At 41.0% G+C, this 20466-nt stretch overlaps 1 protein-coding gene across 1 annotated transcript; it reads right to left on the minus strand.

The window, feature by feature from the left end:
* Nucleotides 1-1051: 1051 nt before the first annotated feature.
* LOC133018951 (sodium- and chloride-dependent GABA transporter 2-like) lies at nucleotides 1052-13708 on the minus strand. Its single transcript, XM_061085291.1, has 15 exons — nucleotides 13698-13708; nucleotides 8515-8642; nucleotides 8290-8424; nucleotides 7922-8062; nucleotides 7601-7688; nucleotides 7224-7356; nucleotides 6133-6267; nucleotides 5957-6060; nucleotides 5622-5716; nucleotides 4942-5054; nucleotides 4718-4855; nucleotides 2824-2926; nucleotides 2560-2660; nucleotides 2201-2371; nucleotides 1052-1189 (listed from the first exon to the last, which is right to left on the minus strand). Exons 1-15 carry the CDS (start codon nucleotides 13706-13708, stop codon nucleotides 1052-1054), a joined length of 1734 nt encoding a protein of 577 aa, XP_060941274.1.
* Between the last annotated feature and the right edge of the window lie 6758 nt (nucleotides 13709-20466).

Below are 20466 nucleotides of genomic sequence, written 5' to 3' on the forward strand. Positions count from 1 at the left end.
GCCATATGGGAGACATCTGTAAAGTGTAGCTATATAGAATAACCTTAGTTACCCTCGTGCATGGACAAAGTTTTCCCTGAAGGCTTTTCTGTCATTAAGCCGTTGCATGTGGTTAACATGGTTTCATGGTCTATCTTACAATCCATGAGTTTATCGTAACTTAACCCAACTGAAACCCCTGAGGACAAACTTAACCGACAGTGTTACAGTATCTCTGTTTAGTGTTATTCCAAGAGCACGAAATGCAGGAAATTCAAGAGAAAACATCATATTCAATTAAAATTTAAAAACACTTTGCATATTGCTTCACATTCACCCTTTTTTTTCATCTAGCACAAATATGACCTCATTGGAGTCACAGAGGTCGGAAAGACATGAAATCAAATGCTTGGAGCTGTGAGCCCCAAATAGCAGTTATAGAAAGCACATTTTAATGTAGTTAACAGTTATTTGTGTTTTTACAACAGTAAAGTAAACATTTTCCAAAAATAGATGGTAAATACTGAGGTTTGGTTGATTTCAAGTGAGAAAAAATATGTTGAATCTTGAAAGATTTTGGCATTGAGTTCTGATGCTTTGACTGTGTGTAGCACCTTTTCAGTATTAACAAAAAAAGCGTGTTATCAATTGTAAGACACTAGTGAGAGAGTGTTTGTCTGCCTGTCTGTTGTTTCTGAGTGGAAACCATTGTTGACATTCGAGACATTATTGCTGATTCTCACAACTTCAAAGTCCTTGTCTACACTCCTCTAGATATTTATTGGAATGGATATATTCCGCTATGTAAAAAAGACCTTCACTTGACAAATGTCTTTGTCAAGACAAGAACACAAAAAATTCGTACAAACCCTCAACCAAGCACGCTGGACCAGTAGGTCACGATAAAGTCTACATTAGTGATTTGTCAAATACCAGAGAAGAACAATAATGCTGTTAGTGGTGACATAATAATGTCTCAAATTTTTTCAGTTCGCACTTTGGAAGACGGTCATTGGTGCAGTCAAAGAAGAAAAAGCAGAGCAGAACTCAGCTAAACAACTTGTTTGTGTGCTCATTTAGTGACTTCCTCGGTGTCGGAAAAAGATTTGAGCTCTGCTGTGTAGGCAGCGGTGCCGTTGGTTCCCAGTGCAGGGGGATGTTCTTGATTCCAGGGGAGGTCATCCACAGGATGGCAGAGGAAGACCAACCGCTGAGCGAAGACCAGAAACAAGACGTCAAATTAGTTATGCAGATATGGCAGGAAAAATTCCATTTCAATCATTGAATGTTCAGTGAGTTAATTTGTCATTTATCACATTATAATATTTATTTTTTAATATATAACTTTATATATAATTTTTTAAGCAAGCTGCACTGCCTTGGAATGACAAGATTCATTATGTTTAAGTCTAATTACCTTAAAACTAAGGGCAGACCAAAAGATGAGTAGAACGTTCAAGTTGCCAGAGGTCCCATAATGATATTACAGTGGATATTACTAGCTGATGCATTTTCTCCATTCATACAAAAAATACTTCTTTTATTTATGCACACAGGTAAGCGATTATGATGGCTGAATTGACAACATATTAACTTCAGATGAACATGTGTCTACAAACCAATCAATGTCAAGTACAGATAGACGCAGCCCACATAAGTGACGACAGGACGTACTGCATCTCATACAAAAATATTTAAACCACTGCCTAAAATACCATTTGAAACTAAAACTAACCAGATTACATATTACTACAATGTGGAGGATTTATGGAACCAGGATTACTGGCTTACTAAATTCAAAAAATGTTTGTCTATGTCTGAATAATTTGATCCAATGGGCGATTTCTGCAAAACTGTACATATGGAAAAAGTTATTTTCCAGTCGCCTGTCCCACTATGAACCTGAGATTTGAGCAAGGCCAAAAAAGACTTTCGCAAAGACCCAACAAATCCTGTAACAAATCAAAACATGATTTTCTTTAACACATAGTTGATGCCGTAGGTGCCGCCCATCTCCCTTTTTGTAGTTTTGTGAGTTAAGCTAAGCAGGATGTTTTGATGGATTGATTCCAGCTACCTGCGTGGTCTCTACAGAACAAATGTAGCCCTCAAAGTTGCACAGATATATTTTTATCATCAACAAGTACAAAATGAAAAGTTTGATCAGAGGTTTACTTCACAGTGTTCAAACAATTCAGAGAAACCGGAGGATGGGGCTCACCTGTCGTAGAGTGCCTTTTCCCTGCAACACTTTCACTAACACAAACAGTGGGATGAGGGAGAGGGAGACGCTGGCAATGAACCATCCCAAGATGTTGGCCCAGAGTGGATAAACATACGTGTTACTGAACTTCAGCGGGGAGTATTTGACAATGGAGAAGATGAAGGTGCCCTGTGATTGGAGGAGACAAAGTGGAATAAAGTTAAATGAAATGTTACAGTGTGTAACTTATGACTGTGACTGTGGGCCGAGGTGGTTTTCTCTTTTCTCTGCATAAAATGTTGAACAATCAATAAGAGAGATGGCAAGAAACATTTTGGAAACAAAGCAATGAAATGACAGAGATTCAAGGGACTCACCATACAGGTGAGGGGAGTAATGAAGCACCAGCAGTATTTCATTAACGGGTATGGACGATAACCAATCATGTCTGTGATGTTGTCATAGAAACGATCAGAACCTGTGGGTAAAAGAGAAGATCAGAAATGAGATGAAATCTATCAGCATAGCAAACATTCATAGGGGTGTCTTGACCCCATTCAAAATACGTTTAACCCTATGTTCTCATAATTTGAAGAATCTAGTCGTTACTAGGTTAGTTGTTTAGCGTGTGCGTGACTTACCATAGACCCAGCCAATGCTGACAGACTGACAAAAAGAGAGGAGGATGAGCGTGGTGCCGCTGCAGACATGATGATCCAACAGCTGGAGCAGGTACATCCCTCCCTAGAAACAAGGGCAGCGATTACAACTTTCATCAATATAAAAAAAATCAACAAATATAATGGGGCATCAGCAACAGGTTCCCTCACAAATACTGTATTCTTGAAATCGATCATTAAAAGCACGCAATTATCCTTTGACCTACTTTTCAATTCAAAAAGGTGCATTCAGCAGTGGCTTCACCTAAATCTCCGATACTTGAAGTGATGGTATATTGTTGTAAAATGTGAGTGGAAATCTCTATGTGAGATGAAGTTTTATTTTGACAGCTCAGCAACTCGTTTTTTTGTTAATGTATCTAATCGTGGTCTGTCGCTATTGGTGAAGATTATTATTGATCAAAATATTGCTTTGAGCTGACCCAACAAGTACAGGAAGCCACCCATCACCGTGGCAAACTTGACTTACAGTTCACTATAATATTTACAAAGAAGCTATGACCTCCTATAAAAGAGTAAAACGTCTGGTAAGGAAGAATTATTTTTCCAAGATTATTACAGAGAATGCTGGGGACTCTGGGAAATCCCCTCAATCAGAGCAGGTATTACTGCTGACCTGACACAGACCATCGTAACAAATCCTGCAAAAATTATGCAACCCGGCAAAATTCACCTTAATTACTTGAAAAAATCATTTCAGTGATTCAAGAGAACAACATCCTGGAGGAGTTTCAGTCTGGCATTCGAGCCCATCGCAGCACTAAAACTGCACTTACTAAAATAATCAATGACCTCAGAATAAACTCTGATGAAGACAAGGTTTCAATTCTAATCCTCCCTATACCCGAGTGCTGCTTTTGATACGAATGACTACGACATCCTTATCAATCGTGTAGAGAACTTGGTTGGTCTGTCTGACCGTGTCCTTAACTGGTACATGATTGAAGGGAGGAGGTTCTATGTCAGTGTTGGAGATCACGTGTCTGACAGACAGCTGTTTTGAGGTTGCACAGGGGAGCTGCCTTGGACCTTTATTATTCTCACTGTACAAGCTGCCACTGGGTGACAACTGAACATTGCTGCTGAGCAAAAATGATGATAACGCTCTGCGCTCCATCACTGAATGTTTCCTAAAGCTTAATGAGGATAAAACAGAAATCCTTTTGGAGAAACGCGGTGAAATAATCTGGTTCAGCAAACTCCTTGGACTAAATAAGATGTGACAAGTCTCTGTGTTATCTTCGACTCTGATCTGAGTCACAAGGCCCACATTAACAACGTGACCAAAACTTGTTCTTTCCACCTTAGAAATAGAGCAAAGGTTCGTGTCATATGTGGAGAATAATAATAATAATACTTGGGAACTAGTATTCTTGTAGCAGGCATGCCGTATTATTATTAATAATAATAATAATAATAGCAGGTTTTCAGTCCAAGTGTGTCTCATGAAACAACATGAATGAAAAAACGACATCACTTAGTAACTGAAGTCAACTCTTGACAGTGGTTGCAGTCTGAATGCAATCTGTTCACATGATAGGATTTAGTGATTAATTGGATGAGACTTGGAAAATGACCACAACAAATTCTAGTTCTTCAGTCATGTTTCAACCAGGAACATAACAGTCCAGATTATTATGATTTATCCGACTGTTGACCAGGAATGATTTGTTGGCCGAAGATCTGACATTTTGAAGAAACTAACTTCAGCTGTTGTGGTGTTATGCCTCTTTACCTCTTTTCTCTGCTTCGCCCACTATTGATCAGTTTCTAAAGCATATGAAATGCTATCTAATGCTATGGCAGAAAACACTGAGGAGGGGTCATCTAAAAGATTGGACTGTACTGCACTTGCCTCTGTTACCAGTAAGAGTCCCAGCAGACAGCAGGAGGTGCAGATGGCCAGCAGGAGCAGCTCACGCCTACAGCCCTTGCGCAGGTGAGCTGGGAACAGATCAACTAGTGATGTCATCAAACACTCCATCCCAACAAACTGTGGGGAGTCAGTGAGAGGAGAGCGTCAGAGCTTCGTTCATTCATTCAACCATTCATTCAATTCACAAGGGGTTTTGCCAGTACCTGACTATCCAGTCCGAGCAGAATAATCATGAGGAAGAAACACACTGACCACACCTGAGGCATTGGCATCATAGCGAGTGCACGTGGGAAGACAATGAAAGCCAGCCCTGGGCCTACACACACACACACAAACACACACACACACACACACACACACACACACACACACACACACACACACACACACACACACACACACACACACACACACACACACACAACGTAACCAGACACATCAAATAAACGAAACTAATGGAGAACAGTGTGAACATACAAAACTATACAACAACTTGACAAAGTAAGCAAATGGAGGAAAGATTACCCATTAAATTTAAATTGGTTATACGTATTATTATTATTATATTGATGCTGCATGGGGAAACAAGGGGAGAAGTAAAACACAAGGACTGACAGAAAAAACTGATGGGAATGTCAATACATTTGTAAACCAAAGTATCAGACAAACATAGCATCAAATGGCCTGATGATCTAGCCAAATTAAATTAAATTAATTAACATTACATAGTACCATTTGCCGCAAGTTAAAGGTAAAATATCAATGTGGGGAAATAATAAACTGATGGCATAAGAAGTTTTAAGTCTACCAGAAAAATACGACTTTACCAAAAGCCAGACAGGAAAGGTACAACTGTCATCCACTTAACTGATCCAGTACCTACCAGATTCTGCCACCTCTGAAATATCCACTCCCTGTTCATATGTCATAAAACCCAAAATAGAGAAGACGGCAAAGCCAGCCACGATGCTGGTGACACTGTTCAGCAGACACAAGTACAGACAGTCCCTGAAAGAAAAATCAATCCAGTTCTAGAAACGTGTATGCAACAGTGGAGTGGAAGCATGGATAGAAAGTGTTCATTTATGAGCCAACAGAATAATATATATGGACAAAGCCCAAGAAAATCCTTTTATTTCCTCAAAACGATTTAGAGGATTCAGGGGCACATTTCATTCACAGCAGGGTATTTCAGATGTGTATTAGTATTCCTCTTACCTGTAACAGTCATTATTGTAAGTGTTGTAACTCCCAAGAGAGGTCAGGAACCCAAGTCCGATGGCGTAAGAAAAGAGGATCTGAGTTCCAGCGTCCATCCACACCTGAAGAGAGCAAACAAATGTGAGAAATCTATGTAGCCGTACCGGACTTTAGATTGTTGAATCTGTTCTCACCTGGGGATCTGAAAGGCGGGAGATGTCAGGGTAGAGGTAGTAAATGATTCCATGCATTGCCCCAGGTAGCGTAACGCCGCGAACTAGCAAAACTAACAGCATGACGAAGGGGAAGGTGGCTGTGAAGTAGGCTGCCTGAAAAAAAGAAAGAAAGACGTTTAGTTATTGCCAATACAACAAAAGCTACTGTAACTTAAAATCAACACAGAAAACACCCTGCAAAAAACAGGAGTCATTTGTTGGAAATACTTTACTTGATTTGAGTTTCTCAAAGCTACTTTGACAACCTTAACAGTCAGTCAACACTCACATTCAGCCAAGAGTTTAGGACAGAAACAGTATATACAATATCAAAGAGGCAGATCTGATGTAACAACTCATAAAAAAATCATAAGAGGGAATCCTGAACAGCTAAACCTAAGGGAAAGTGGGAATCGCCTGCAGCTCACTCTTGTGAATCAATATAAGTCAATCCAGTTTAGTTACGGAGACACGACTGTGAGTGTGTGTGGAAGAGGGTGTGTGTGTATTTGTGTGTGTGTGTGCATAGAAGGGCTTTGCTTGCAAAGCATTGGAGCTTTGCAAGTTTCCAAAATAAAGAAAACAACAACATGTGAAATTGATTTAAAACATTTTTTACGATTCAGTGCATAGTTGAGATGCATCCAAAAACACACAACAGACATTAGATACTTCAGAGGACATATAGTCAAACTTGGATGCATGTTTAACATAATGAGTACAGAGCTGAAACAATTACTCAAGTAACTCCAATAACTTGATTAGAAAAAAATCTTCTATTCAAATTCTTTGCATCGAAGCTTCATTTAATCTCCATAATGGACAAGTGAGTGGTCTCTGTGTTTCATTCGTCCTGTTGTGGTCTCAATTGTCTTGACTGCGACGCCTAGTCCAATTTAAATTGTTTTACATTTCTAACCTGAAACCTCCCACTTTTCAGTCAGAAGTGAGGAAGCCTGCAAGGTGACATTTCAAGAAAGAAGTTCCTCCTGAAACTTCTGAACATCCAGTATTTGGGTTTATTTAAAAAAACAAGTTATTGAATGTTGTTCCGTGTTCAAGCAGCGAACCTTTCCTGTGGACTTGATGCCCTTCCAAACGCAGAAGTAGCAGATGACCCATGTCAGGATGAGACACAAGACCAGTTCCCACCTCAAGCTGCCCACCTCCTCAATTCCATTGGAGAGTTTCAAAACTCGCCGCCTGGAGAGACAAGGGGAGAGATGATGGACATGAGAGGGAGGGGAAGGAGGTGAATTATAATGGAGAGTGGGGGGAATTGGATTTTCGGGTGAAAGGGTGGATGAGGAGGACAGAATTGAAGGCAGGTATAAAAAAAAACTGGGTGGGAGGGGATGAGGAGGAACAGATGATGAGGTAAGAATCAAAAAAGGAATATAAAAAAGAATTCAGTTCAACTTGTTGAACTGGTTGACTTCTTGCTTACTGCCAGAACTCCACAACAGGAAGAGTGCCGTTCTCTTTGCCCATCATGCTGAGGCTCAGGTTTGGATTGTTGAAGTCCAAGCACGAGTCTAATGTGACAGGAAAATAAACACTGGGAATGTAAAAATGCTCATTTATGGACAAAAGTTTGTCCTGTTCCATATCATTAGAACATATAAAATGTGCCATTTCCCTTCCTCTGAGATAATAACAAGACAATTCTTTATGATCGTTTATCACGTTTTTAAAAGTTAGGCTACAGCGTTGTACATTCAGGGAAATGTCTGAAACAAAACTCTTTTTTTACAGATTTATCTGTTACCTGTGTTCCAGTAGTGTCCGCATGAGGCCCAGGGCAAATCCTGGCTGAATGACAAGAACAGGTAGAAGAACGCCCACGCTATGATGATGATGTAGGACGTTGCGCTGAATGCGATGATTAAGTGACTTGCAAAGCCCATGCCTGAGAAAAAGGAGAAATATGGTGACTCGGGATTTATCATCTGTTGAATGAGGAGGGATTATTGCGCAGATTCAAGTTCCAAACGATGCTGCAGTCCAAATACCAGATAGTGCATTTACGCACGCTGTCCGGTGTAAAGAAATCACACGTATTATATGTTTATTATAATATCATAATGATTTTACAAAAGTGAACAACAAGGGGGGAAATAATCGCTGTTTAATTACCCTGAAAAAGTGGACAAATCTTTTTCCAGCACGTGATCCCCCCCTGGTTGGTGTACTGTCCTAGTGCAGTCTCAAGGAAGAAGAGGGGGATTCCGCATGTAAACATAAACAAGACGTACGGGATGAAGAACACACCTGTAAGACAGAGAGGATCTTTACTTGTTTGCACAAGACATTTAAAGTCGCTTCTAGTGTGCGTAAAAGTTGCTGCGTAAAACCATCCACCTCCGCCGTTCCTGTAGCACAGGTATGGAAACCTCCACACGTTCCCAGGTCCGATGATCGCGCCCATCACAGTCAGGATGTACTCAGCCTTGGACCCCCAGTGCCCTCGTCCCTCCAGCTCCTTGTGGCTCTGTGCGCATCCATTTGGCACAGCGGCGGCGTACGCACAAGTTCCATTCTTGTTCTTTGTCATCGCTCCCTAGAGTTTCCTCTGCTGCTGGGGCTTATTTCTGCGCGCAGTCATGGAAGTGGAAATGTGCAGAGAGTCGACAGGACAGCGGCTCTTATATAGTCCCTGTCTGTCCCCCTGCCTGCAAAGCCTCCTCCGTGCAGGGGCCACTTCCGGTGAAGGCTCCCAGACAAGACCAGGACAGAATACAACAAGCAGATGTTTATGTTTATGTTAATTTTTCAATTACTATTTCCATATGAAATGACAGAAATTCACAAAATAGATCTGTATACTTTTGTTAGGAATTTCAAACTTTTAACTAAAGGTTGTGGCTGAAAGAACTCTTAAGCAATAAAGCTAGAAATAGTTTTAGTTAGATATAAGGCCTTCATACAAATTATTTAATAATAACCTTTTCCTTCCTACGAGTTAATCTACAAATTAAGAATGAACATTAACTTGATCTAGATTAGATCAAGTTCACTTCCGTATTCCAAAAGCCAGGAGGATGGCCTACGCGTGCGCACTTCCGAGGAGGGAGGAACGAAGATCTACTGTATAAAATAAACAGATGCCGGATGTTTGAGGCGCACTGATACAACTAGTGTGTGGAAGCCCATTGTGTCTTTTGCCGTAACCTGTTCATTGCTTTCCTAAATAAATTCTTAATTGAGCAAAACTGAGTTTGGCTCTACTTCTCTTAAAGGATAAAAGATCACGCCGTTTTTAACAATATACTTTACATTATGTCATGACTCTAGATTTTGACTCCTTTTATAAAGAGTATATTTACGATTTTGTGGTTTTGTTTCTGTTTGTGGACTCTTGCCAGAACTGGTCCCCTGATCATTCCTGATTTCACATCGAGTTATTCTCTGAGCATTAATGAAAATGTTGAAAAATGCTAAAGGTTCAGTGTGTAGAAGCTAGTAAATGGTAAATGCTTTGGTATTTATATAGCGCTTTTCTAGTCTGATGATGACCACTCAAAGCGCTTTACATTTTTACATTCACCCATTCACACACACATTCATTACATTACATTACATGTTATTTAGCTGACGCTTTTGTCCAAAGCGACTTACATTTTTTAGTACACTCAACATTATGAGGGGCCATTTAGGGGTTCAGCATCTTGCCCTAGGACACTTAGGCATGCAGATGGGTCAGACTGGGGATCGAACTGCCGACCTTCAGGTTGGAGGACGACCCCTCTACCCCTCAGCCACAGCCGCCCCTAGTGACATCTATATTGGTGAAGTTTCATGTTGCAGCTGAAGACCCCTCACCTCACCCTCCACTTCCAAATGTGAAGGAGAACCTGAGGTAGCCTACAGTTGTCATAAAAACTAAAAGGTTTAGTTTGTCCAGGCTGAGCTCCTGTAAAAAAACATGGCTGTCTCCACGGAGAGGACCCGCTCCCGATGTTAATTTAAAGTACTTAAATACACTAAGCCTATAGTGTTGGTACAGAGTATTGGTGAACAATAGTTGGACCTACAAGAATACAAGTCTGCAACCACTTTTCATTATTTTTTAAGACAGAGGTCTTGGAAACAACCTTTAACCAATATTGTACAGTGTGTACCCCATGACCCCCATGACCCAGGAAGTCACCTGGACAATTAATATGCTAATTTCCTCTTTGTTTCTCTCTCTTTTTACTCCAAATAAATGTTGTCTTCATAGTGTCCAGCTCGTCTGTATATACTAAGTACACTCAGATAGTTTCTATGTTTTGTCGTGTATTCGTTAGAGTAGAACATGTTGGTGTATGTTCAAAACATAATTACGTTTATGATATCTGCCTTCTGGACTCTCAGACAGAGTCCCGCAGCGCCAGTTCGGCTTACCCAAAGTGGCCCACTAGGCGGCTCGCATTCCACGCCCGGCTCCAAGCCAGCGAGCCGGGCTTCTTACCCATTTAAAGTTTGAGAATAGGTTGAGATCGTTTCGGCCCCAAGACCTCTAATCATTCGCTTTACCAGATAAAAGTCTCTCAGAGAGTCCTCCAGATGTTTATCTTAGAAGTTCTCTACCTTTTTGAAATGAACTTTGACTCTCAGAGTGACCTCTCACTTGCTAATGGATGGGAGTAGAAGGAATGTTCTTGACCAATGCATCTTCATGTTCGGACACAAAAACATGTCCCTCTTTAGTCAGAGATCCCATGGGGGACGCCATTTACCTGAAGTCATGGGCGGAACCAATCTCTCTATATATACTGTGTGTGCGACCCCTGACAGTCAGACTCTACCTTTTGGCTGTGTGATTTCTCCGAGTCTCTAGAGCTCGTCCTGACCTGTGAAACTTCTGTGTAATAAACACTCTGTTATACTGCAAGTTCTGGGTCCGCGGTTCTTTCCTTCATCATCAAGCTTCTACAACACAGCGACCTCTCGGCTGACCAGAATATACATCAGTTTATACTTTATTTTCACAATAAATGCTTTTCCTTAACACACATGTTGTCTACTATGTATTTTGCAAATCTTTACACTGTCAATAACTCAATATCCTTCAACTTTACTAACTACTGACATGATCAATTTGGTTAAAGTTATAAACTTAATTATTAATCAGAGTTCCACATTTTTTGTTAGAAATTTCACGAGACTTAATCAATAAATTGGCTATATTTTTCCTTTCCTTGAAGGGTGGTGCCCAGAGGTAAATTTGATGTAAATTAAAGTTATTATTTATTATTAATATTTCTAGTATTTATATCAAATATTTTTCTGATAGACATATTTATTGAATGCCCTAAGGCACACCATTTGATGGTGCCACACTTAAGGTAGTATAGCCCCAACAGGTAATGAAAACAGCAATTGGTACAATCTAGATGATTACACACTAGTGAAAACATTACCCGGGTATTTTATTGAGATTTTGCGATTTTGCCGAGAACCGTCTTTGCGACTCTTTAGCTCCATTGACTCACCACTGCCCTCTATAGGTCAAACTGCAGCCAGTGTTAGATACAGCTCCATTAATGGACACTGGTGCACATTGAAGGAACATTTCTTCATTAAGCTCGTTCTCTTTAACAAATTAACGTAAAGGAGACATGCTGTTATAAGAAGTCCCCCCCCGACGGCCCCCTGTGTGAGCGGCCCTGCGCGCTGAGCTGGAGGCGGACTGCGGTGCTGAGACCAGTGAGCTCATCCTGGCTGCACTGGGAGGAGGGCGGGGCTCCAGCATCATCACCACCGGCCATCACCGCTTCATTGTGGGGTTGATGCTGCGATCGGAGCCGGAGGAGAGCCAGAGAAATAAGAAAGAACAGGAGCATGCCATGGACACGGCTTCACACGGGTTAGGACGCGACGCACGACGGGACTAGATGACGAGGTAAGCTTGATGAGATGATGCTTCTCCCCGGGCGAGCCGGGCGGGGACTAGCGGGCCTGCAGGTTCTCGAGTCCCGGCTCAGCGGCGGGGACATGCATCGATGCATCGATGCTCGTTTCCAATTCCACCGAAGCGATGACAACCAGCGTTGTGTATTTTTTTTACATAGAACCGGGATCAGAGTCAATATTTGGTCGTGTAGCATCGGTGTAGCCCGCATGACGGAAGTGGTCGAGCTCGGCCTACATGAGCCAGCCCCCCCACCCCCCCCTCCCCTTTAAACATGATGATCCAGCCCTGAGGATTCTCATCGTCTTGCAGGGGCCTCACACACACACACACACACACACACTTGCACACGACGCATGTTCACAATTCATCGAGCATCATGCACATCTGTGTGTGTGTGTGTGTGTGTGTGTGTGTGTGTGTGTGTGTGTGTGTGTGTGCTGGTGGTGGTGGCAGGTGTTTGGTTCACATCCCATACTTGTTGTTGCAGTGGTGATTCAGGCTGCTGGTGCTGCAGGTGAATCCAGATGTGCACCGTCTCTGTGCATCTTTCAGCCCATCACACCATCACCATCACACCACCAGCCCTGTGTTTTGGACAGGATGCTGCTGTGATGCTGCAGAGAGGATGCTCCGGCTGACGGAGGCCTCAGCTCAGCCTGCTCCTGCCTCAGGGTGTCACACTGGCCTGGTTACACACACATCACCCCTGCTGGGAGGGCATTCGTCACCCTGTTGTTTTAGGGTCAGCGCAGATGGAGGCTACAGTGACGAGTTAATAGTTTATAGATTGCTCTCGCAGTCGCAGGTTCCATCCAATAATACCAATCGATAGAGCAAAAAGTAATTATATCACATATAGGATAAATGATCATGTTTGTTATTGTCATTTTGCCCCTCACGTGTGCTATGATTAAAGTGTTGGTTAATAGCTTAAAACGATGATACATTATTTTCTGTATCTGCTATCAAGTCTTTTTACATTGATGAGGGTTCATTTGAACAATCCATTCCCTTATCATCATTGGTCCATCTCATTCTTTAGCTGTTTCATGAAGCAGTACGTTGAATTTCAGCTGCTCTGCAACTTTTGACTTTTAAGGGACGTCAACATTGTAATTTTTTATACTGCAATTAACATTTGGATTACATCAGCAGTGAACAGCTTCAACCAGAAGATCCATGTGGATTTGTTCGATCACACTGATATAGTGAATTGTCATGTACATATAAGGGAAGGGTATATATATTTTTTTTTTTTTTGAGAAACCTTCACCAGATGTGGAGCCAGACCACTGAGATGCTCTTTCCTGAAGTATTTGCCACATTAGTAAATCTCTTAATACACAGGGTTGGTGTTTTGACCTGAAATAGAATGTAATCCAAAAAACATTGGACAGACACTTTGAACCAACTCACATCACGACCGCGTCCCAGACTGATTCAACTTAAGTTGCTCTCGCACATTAGCATCACCGCTGGCATCGATATGACTCACTTTCTCTGACTCGGTTGCATAACCCGGATCAGGGAGAGGACAACAAATGGTCCTGAACTCTAAGATCTTGTTTGGAAGAAAAAAAAACACACCAAACATACAAAATTGTGCCCATTGATAAGAGTGCCTCATGTAGAGTCCTGCAAATACAGTGGGTTCATTAATTTGATGTAATATCTTTGTGACTCCATGTTTTTACGTAATATTCAATTGCTCGAGTCACAACCAGATTATTACAGATTTAGAGATGCTTAGTCTTTTGGCATGCAGGTCTAATTCCATTTGACCAAGTGGAATAACATAAAGCTGTTATCTGAGCTGGGGGACTCTGATACATTCATCTCGACGTGCTATCGTATCTTAACATTAGTGTATTTTTACTTCATCGATTTATTCCCTGTCATGTCGTGTGTAAGTTTGGTTGCCGCCGTAAAGTGAAGCACTTTATGGTTTAAAAACAGACTTTTAATGATCGTCTGTTAATTTGTGGACATTAAATGGCTTTGCTCTTACGTTGACGCATTCTCTGTAAAAAATACTATGTAGCATTACATTGTGGCAGCAATATAGAAATCTTACTACTAATTTATTCAGTCAAATATATTTTTGTACCCTTAGCAATTTATAGGAAGGCCCTCTGGGAGTGTGACAGCTGTTTGAAGTGCAGAACCTTGACTCCAGAGAGTTGGTTTCACATCATGAGTCCTCTACTTGACTTCAGCCAACGAAGGGGTTTAGAGTGGAGACAAATGCTGGGAAAAAAGAGAGTGTAGAAATAGCGGATTCAGACTCCTAATGTGAACCAGACAAAGCCTATTTCATTTCCTGATTCTTTCTCTAACCCGAGGCAAACTGTGGCTTGCACAGTGTTTTGGCTGGATAGTGAGCAACATATGGTAGGTCCAGATATAGAAAAGCAAAAACTGTCCCCATTATTTATTTTGGAAAAGAAAAACAGATGAGCCCTCTGAGTGTTGCCTTTTGTTTATGAGCAGAAAGAAGGAGAGACGCCCACTACCAATCTCCTAAATGTTTGATGTTGATGTAGAACTCGGAGGCGGACTGTCTATTTGTCTCATGACACAAAATTGAATTACAGTGAATGAGCCGCATTTGGCAAAACCAAGTCATAACCATCGATAAACAGTCATTTCCCAGCTCTAAGTCCTCAGCGACATCAGCAAACGCAGAGAGCACCAGCACAGCTGACGGTTCTTTTCCCTTCCTGGTAGACTCTCTGGAAGACCCACTGCCTACACTGAAATGTCATGTCTGAGTGGGTCATGGTGCCAGGGTAATTCCTGCTGTAGTATTTAATACACACAAGCTCCCATTACTACACAAACACTGTGATACACAGACACGCAACACGGTCACCGTTAGGGCACAGAGTGAAAATGGGCCACTGTGCTCGCCAGTGTCTCTGTCTGATTTATCTCCTCCCCTTTTCTGAATCTGCTCCGTCTGCTCAGCCAGAGACTGTCATGTTGTGTCCAGACATCTCCGGCTGACTCGGCCTGCTTGCTACACCAAGTAATAACGTTGGGTAGTACATTACAGAGAAGCACATTAACACCAGTCCAGTTAAAGGTGGGCAACAACACTCCCAGAAGATATCTCAAAACAATGTCTATCAAAACAGTACAAAATACTAATATACCTGGCCTTTGAAACCTTGTTTAAACATTAGTAGTGGCTACATCTTTATAATATTTGATTTCAATTGCCTCTGGTGAGGAGGTTATGCTTTCATTGCTGTTTGTCCTTAGCAGGATTGCTTTAAAACTACCTAAGCAACTTTCATGAATAGGTTAGGCATTACCAAAGTAAGAACCCATCCACTTTCGCATTGGATCTGGATAAAGGGGCGGATCCGGGATCTCGATTGTCGAGTGCCCCTTCTGGTTCAAAGAGTGACAGTGTGATGGAGGCATGAACCGCTTGATAGTTTTTCAGAAGAGCACAGTAAAAGAGATTTAGCACGATCCAGTTCTTTAAACCCCATTCTGGCATGGCCGAGCAATGTCATCAACTTGGCTGAGATTTATTGGGAGTCGCTATATAAAATGCTCCTCAGTTTTGCCAGTTGGTTTCTTGTCGGAGAGACTTGTACTGCTCTGCGGTTGTGGGGGTCACACGGTGGGTTTTTGACAGCTACAAGCAGTGTGGTGTAAGTGATTCCTCTTTTTTAACTAGGGTGTCTCCTTATTTTTTTAAGTCTTTCACTGCTGATGACGGAAAGATTTAGCTATTGGTGCTGTGCTCTATGCTGGTTGATGTTGAAGGTGTTTTACTAAGTCTTTGAATACATTTGCTTTATGTGATCAATAGGCCTAATTCACATTATCATTGTCTTTTAGCCCATAGATTCTACGTTGTATTCATAACCATTTGTATATTTGTCTGTCAGTGGAACCATTGCTCAAAAACTACTGGACTGATTTCCATGTCATTTTGTGGAGGCTTGGGGCTTGATGACGAGTTGGTCCTGATAAATGGGCTGAATCCAATTGTTTAATTTTCCCTTTCTTTAACATGGCAAGATAGGACATTAGCCTTGGCAGATGTATGTGCTCTCCAAGTGCACTTACTGAATGTTTTTTTCAACCACTCTGCTATTTCTAAATTGTACAGGAAGATAATATCGATTAAATGCTGTATGCTGCTGTCTATTTGGATGTCTCACGAGAACCATGGCGTCTGTGGGTTGAAGATCGCGAAAACGCTTCTGAGGTTGAATCCCGTTAAGTAGTGCTTCTCATGCTACAGTAGTGGCAGTAGTAGTTGCTTTAAAGATGCAGTTGCTATTTAAATATTAAAAGTATTCCAATACACATGCCTGTCATTTAGGAAGAGAGGAGTTCTGACTGAGCATATTTCCAAGATATTCCAGAGTAAACAGAAATCCCAGGAGATAGAATGGTTAAGTAGGATTCCATCTGTTTATCTCCACGACAAGGGGACAACCCTGTGAAACCGACCTCAATCAGGAACCCTCATTTTTCAAAGAGAAGGGTAATAAACAGAAATTCATACATACGCAAAAATTGAAATTGAATGTCAAAATAGGTTAGGCAGTTGAGGCTCCATCCGGTGTATGGCCCAGTACTGTGCCTGCGTGTGGGGGTGTTATGGCCAGACAGGGGATTATTTCCCTGTGCAGTATGAAAATTGATGATGACAGTAATCAGATTGAGCTGGGCTCGCAGCAAGTTCATATCTGGCCTCACCCTGCAGAGCAGTATCTGGCTGCCAGGAATGGTTTGTAGGTTAACATAGTATTAATAGTCAATGTTGTGTATTCAGCTAAGACGAATATAGATTAGTAATCACCACCACCACAGTATACCAAAACACAGTATTGATGACAAATTAAATGGCTGCAAATAAACTGAAATAAATGTCCCATCGGATTTTTCCACATCCAAATGCAGGAGAACCTTTTCTAAACTGAATGTCCAGGCAACAGCAGCTCAGCTACTTTGCTCAATCGACTGTTGCTGTAGCTGAAAAACAGTAACTATAAAGTCTGTTATTGTAACCTGAAATTGACATGTATGTTAGGTTGACTAAGTTTGTGTTCCATTACTTTTTTTGAATAGCAAACTGAAGAGGCAAACCGGCCCTTAGATAAGAGGAATCTGTTGATGGAGCAGGAAGGGTTCAATTATTACTCCAGCCGTAGTTGGCGTGCATGTCAACATTAAGTGTACCGCACATTGTGTTGGAACACGTTCCACAATGCAGAACAAAGTAACATATGGTGTTTATTAACAGTTACGTATCTGTTATTCATTGCCTCAGTGTTACAAAAGCATCTCGTAACAAAATCAAATATTTCATGGACACACCTCCTCCCTCCCTTCATGGCGGGTGCTGCCTATAGTGTTGCAAAGCTCAGGGAAAGTGGCCTCGAAAAACAAAAGCAGAAAACAAGTGAATCAAGCTACCCTGTGAATAGTAGAGCCAACAAAACTACATATATAAAATATTAGTATTAAAATACAATTATTTTTGGCCACTTACGGTCATCCCAACAATGTTGTGGTTGCTATGAGTGGAAACAAATATAAAAACTATAAACCGGCTTTCTGAAAAGATCAGTTCTTTATATCCTTGTGCAGAAAAGAAGGGTCAGGTGGTTTAATGCAGACAAACTGAATCACTGATGATCTTTATAAGGGCAAGTCCAGCTAATTCATGAGCGGAGTCTAATCCTATACAATTTAATCCTTTTATTGAATTTTCCATAGAGCTTAGTCCCGAGTTTGCTGGGTTCAGAGGTTGCTGTCAGTTCAGAGAAGGCATGTGGTCTCAGGGAATGCAGTATCACTTACAGCAAACACTGTGCATCCAATTTCAGACAACAAATGCAATATGATAAAAGCTAAAGTATATTTGAAACGTCAATAACTTAAAACAGATCAGGCTCTGGCGTTTCCTAATATCCAAACCTGTAATGGATTTTGCAAAGACAGGATTTTTTTCATAACTTCTTTACCCGCATTACTTCCTTCTAAACAGTGTATACTAGATCGGCCCAAAAAAGGTGTGGGAGAGATCCAGGCAAGGTGGAGATGAATTTAGAAGTTAAGACTGAGGAAGGCGATTTCTTTATTCACATTTACACACATTTTTTTTTCTACGTTTTGTGGACTCCAGCACCTCACCCACCCCTCCATAGGCTGAGTGGTGAGTAGAGAGAGGACAGATTTAAACTGCATACTCAGAAAACTATCTCTTCCACAAAAAAACATCACTCTGACACAATTATCAGGACGATTTCTTATTTGAATAATACCAACGGTATTGAGACCAACATTCTTGTGGTTCCTTGGATCAACATACTTCTGGACGCTCTCCCTTTGGTTTGGAACCAGAACCTTCAGTACTTCCACAAAATAGTTTAAAAGTAGCCATTGCTGTCAATTTACTGTCTATGATATATATATTTAACTTGTCATGCCGTTCATCACATTCACTGGTTGATTGATCAATTGATTTTATTCAGAAATTTCACTCTGAAGCCTGAAGGTTAATAGAGTATATTTAAGCACCAGTGTCCCCTCACCATGCTCCTGTATTCCTAACGTGATTGAAGTGATTCTGGCTGATAAATTACTTCAGCTAGTTTATATTTAACTTCATGGTCCGTCACCCGAGCAGTTGGAGCATTGATGTTGTTTTTGGATTATGCTTTACACAATAACTCATATCTGCTCTTCCATCTGCATTTCCCTTGAACATGCATCAAACAATGTTTTAGGCTCTTTAGTGCTGGTAATAATTTCTATCGAGCATTGCTGTAAAGGCCATAACGCCTTTTTTTTTCATTCCTATTCACAATCATGACATCCCTCCTGAGGTCGGAAAAACCCCCTGTTAAACAGTGACCGTCTGAGGTCCTTCTGAAACACAGAGGTCGGCAGCAGTCTTGCAGTAGCACTTCTTGCCTTTAACGTTACAGATTTTAAAGAAACTGGTCTTGATTCGGCTCGTTGTCGTTGTGCAGGCGCTGGCTTGTGGAGCCATTCAGATGTTTTACTTTATACTGAAGGGTGTTTCTGTTGTGGGCCAACTAAATGGAAAGGACATCTTTCGGTATTGTAAGACCCAGTGGGCTGTAGTGTACAGCAGCATCACATCAAGTACAGCCTCCAGAATGAGCCTTAAGTTGAAGTATATTTCACTGCGCAACTTCGTGCCAAATATACCTGCAATGAGTTATAGACATAAATCTATGTATTTTACGATGTCTTTTGTTGATGAATTGTTCTTTTTCCTTCTGACCTCATCTCTGTGGAACTATTGAATCATCCAGCATTCTTGTGTTAACTCGAAAAAGCATGATAGACGTTATAAATTATCTTTTTTCCCCCTATAAAATATATATAAATATCATTAGTTTTCAAATTCTTGGAAGTTTCTTTGATTAGTGTGTGATATTTTGACTTCAAAGACGCATCAAAGAAACCGAGACAGAAGTTAGTCAACATTCAAATAATGTTATCCAATTTGTGCTGACATGGTCTTATTATTACATTAATCGTCCGCATCCAACAATTTTTTTGCGCTAAATGCTTTTGTGAATTTGACTCTTCAGACGGGAGTTGCTCAATTATGTCGCCTGCTCCCCCCCCCCCGAGACATTTGTTGTTTCGAGAGGATGAATCCTTTTGACTGTAGTTATTTCCTGACTTTTACTCTAGTGACACCATGAGGTTGACATTTTAGTTTTTCAAAAATTGGAAGAATTACCTTACGATTTGAAACAGACAGTATGTTCCCCTCAGTATGAATTCTAACTCTTTCAAATGTAATTTGTTTTCGACTAAATCCCTTCAAACCTATTGACGTACCCCCTAGCCTCAGCTACTCTCTATATACGCTACCATGTAAATGTAACTTATTTTGGATTTAGTGTTTACACATAAAATTCATATCCCTGCTTACATTACATTTGTTCCAGCTAGGTTAATGAAGTCAACAATAAGTTAGTTCTATTAACTTTTAACCTTTCAATTTGATAAATTGCCTAGATTTTTAGATGAACCTGTCAGATGACACAGTGTAATAAACAGCATGTAAATAACACGGAGAACATGGTGAACAGTGCATAACACCTGCTCAACATTAGCATGTTAACATTGTCATTTTTAACTTGTCAGCATTAGCATATAGCTCCATTGTATAGAGCCTACGTGCAACATGTGGCTGTAACCAAGGAGTTAAAGCCCCAATCATCTAGTTATTATCCTCGATCTGTATTCTTTCTCTGTTACCACATTTCAACTCATGCCCTTGATTAGATCACCTCTGTATTCTGTGCTACGTCTAACTTTGTCTCTCTTTGTCTCTCCTCCCCCCCACAGCCCTTTTGTCTGACAGGAGAATGAGGAAGAGGAGGATCTGGAGAACG

This window comes from Limanda limanda, chromosome 14 (assembly GCF_963576545.1).
Source record: "Limanda limanda chromosome 14, fLimLim1.1, whole genome shotgun sequence".
NCBI lineage: Eukaryota > Metazoa > Chordata > Actinopteri > Pleuronectiformes > Pleuronectidae > Limanda > Limanda limanda.

What these genes read in the sequence shown, in the direction of transcription:
- LOC133018951 (XM_061085291.1), bottom strand. An exon ending in GTGCTACAGGAACGGCGGAG is followed by an intron (nt 8,425 to 8,514) that starts GTGGATGGTTTT and finishes TCTGTCTTACAG; the next exon opens with GTGTGTTCTTCATCCCGTAC. An exon ending in GCATCAAGTCCACAGGAAAG is followed by an intron (nt 6,268 to 7,223) that starts GTTCGCTGCTTG and finishes TCTTTTTTTCAG; the next exon opens with GCAGCCTACTTCACAGCCAC.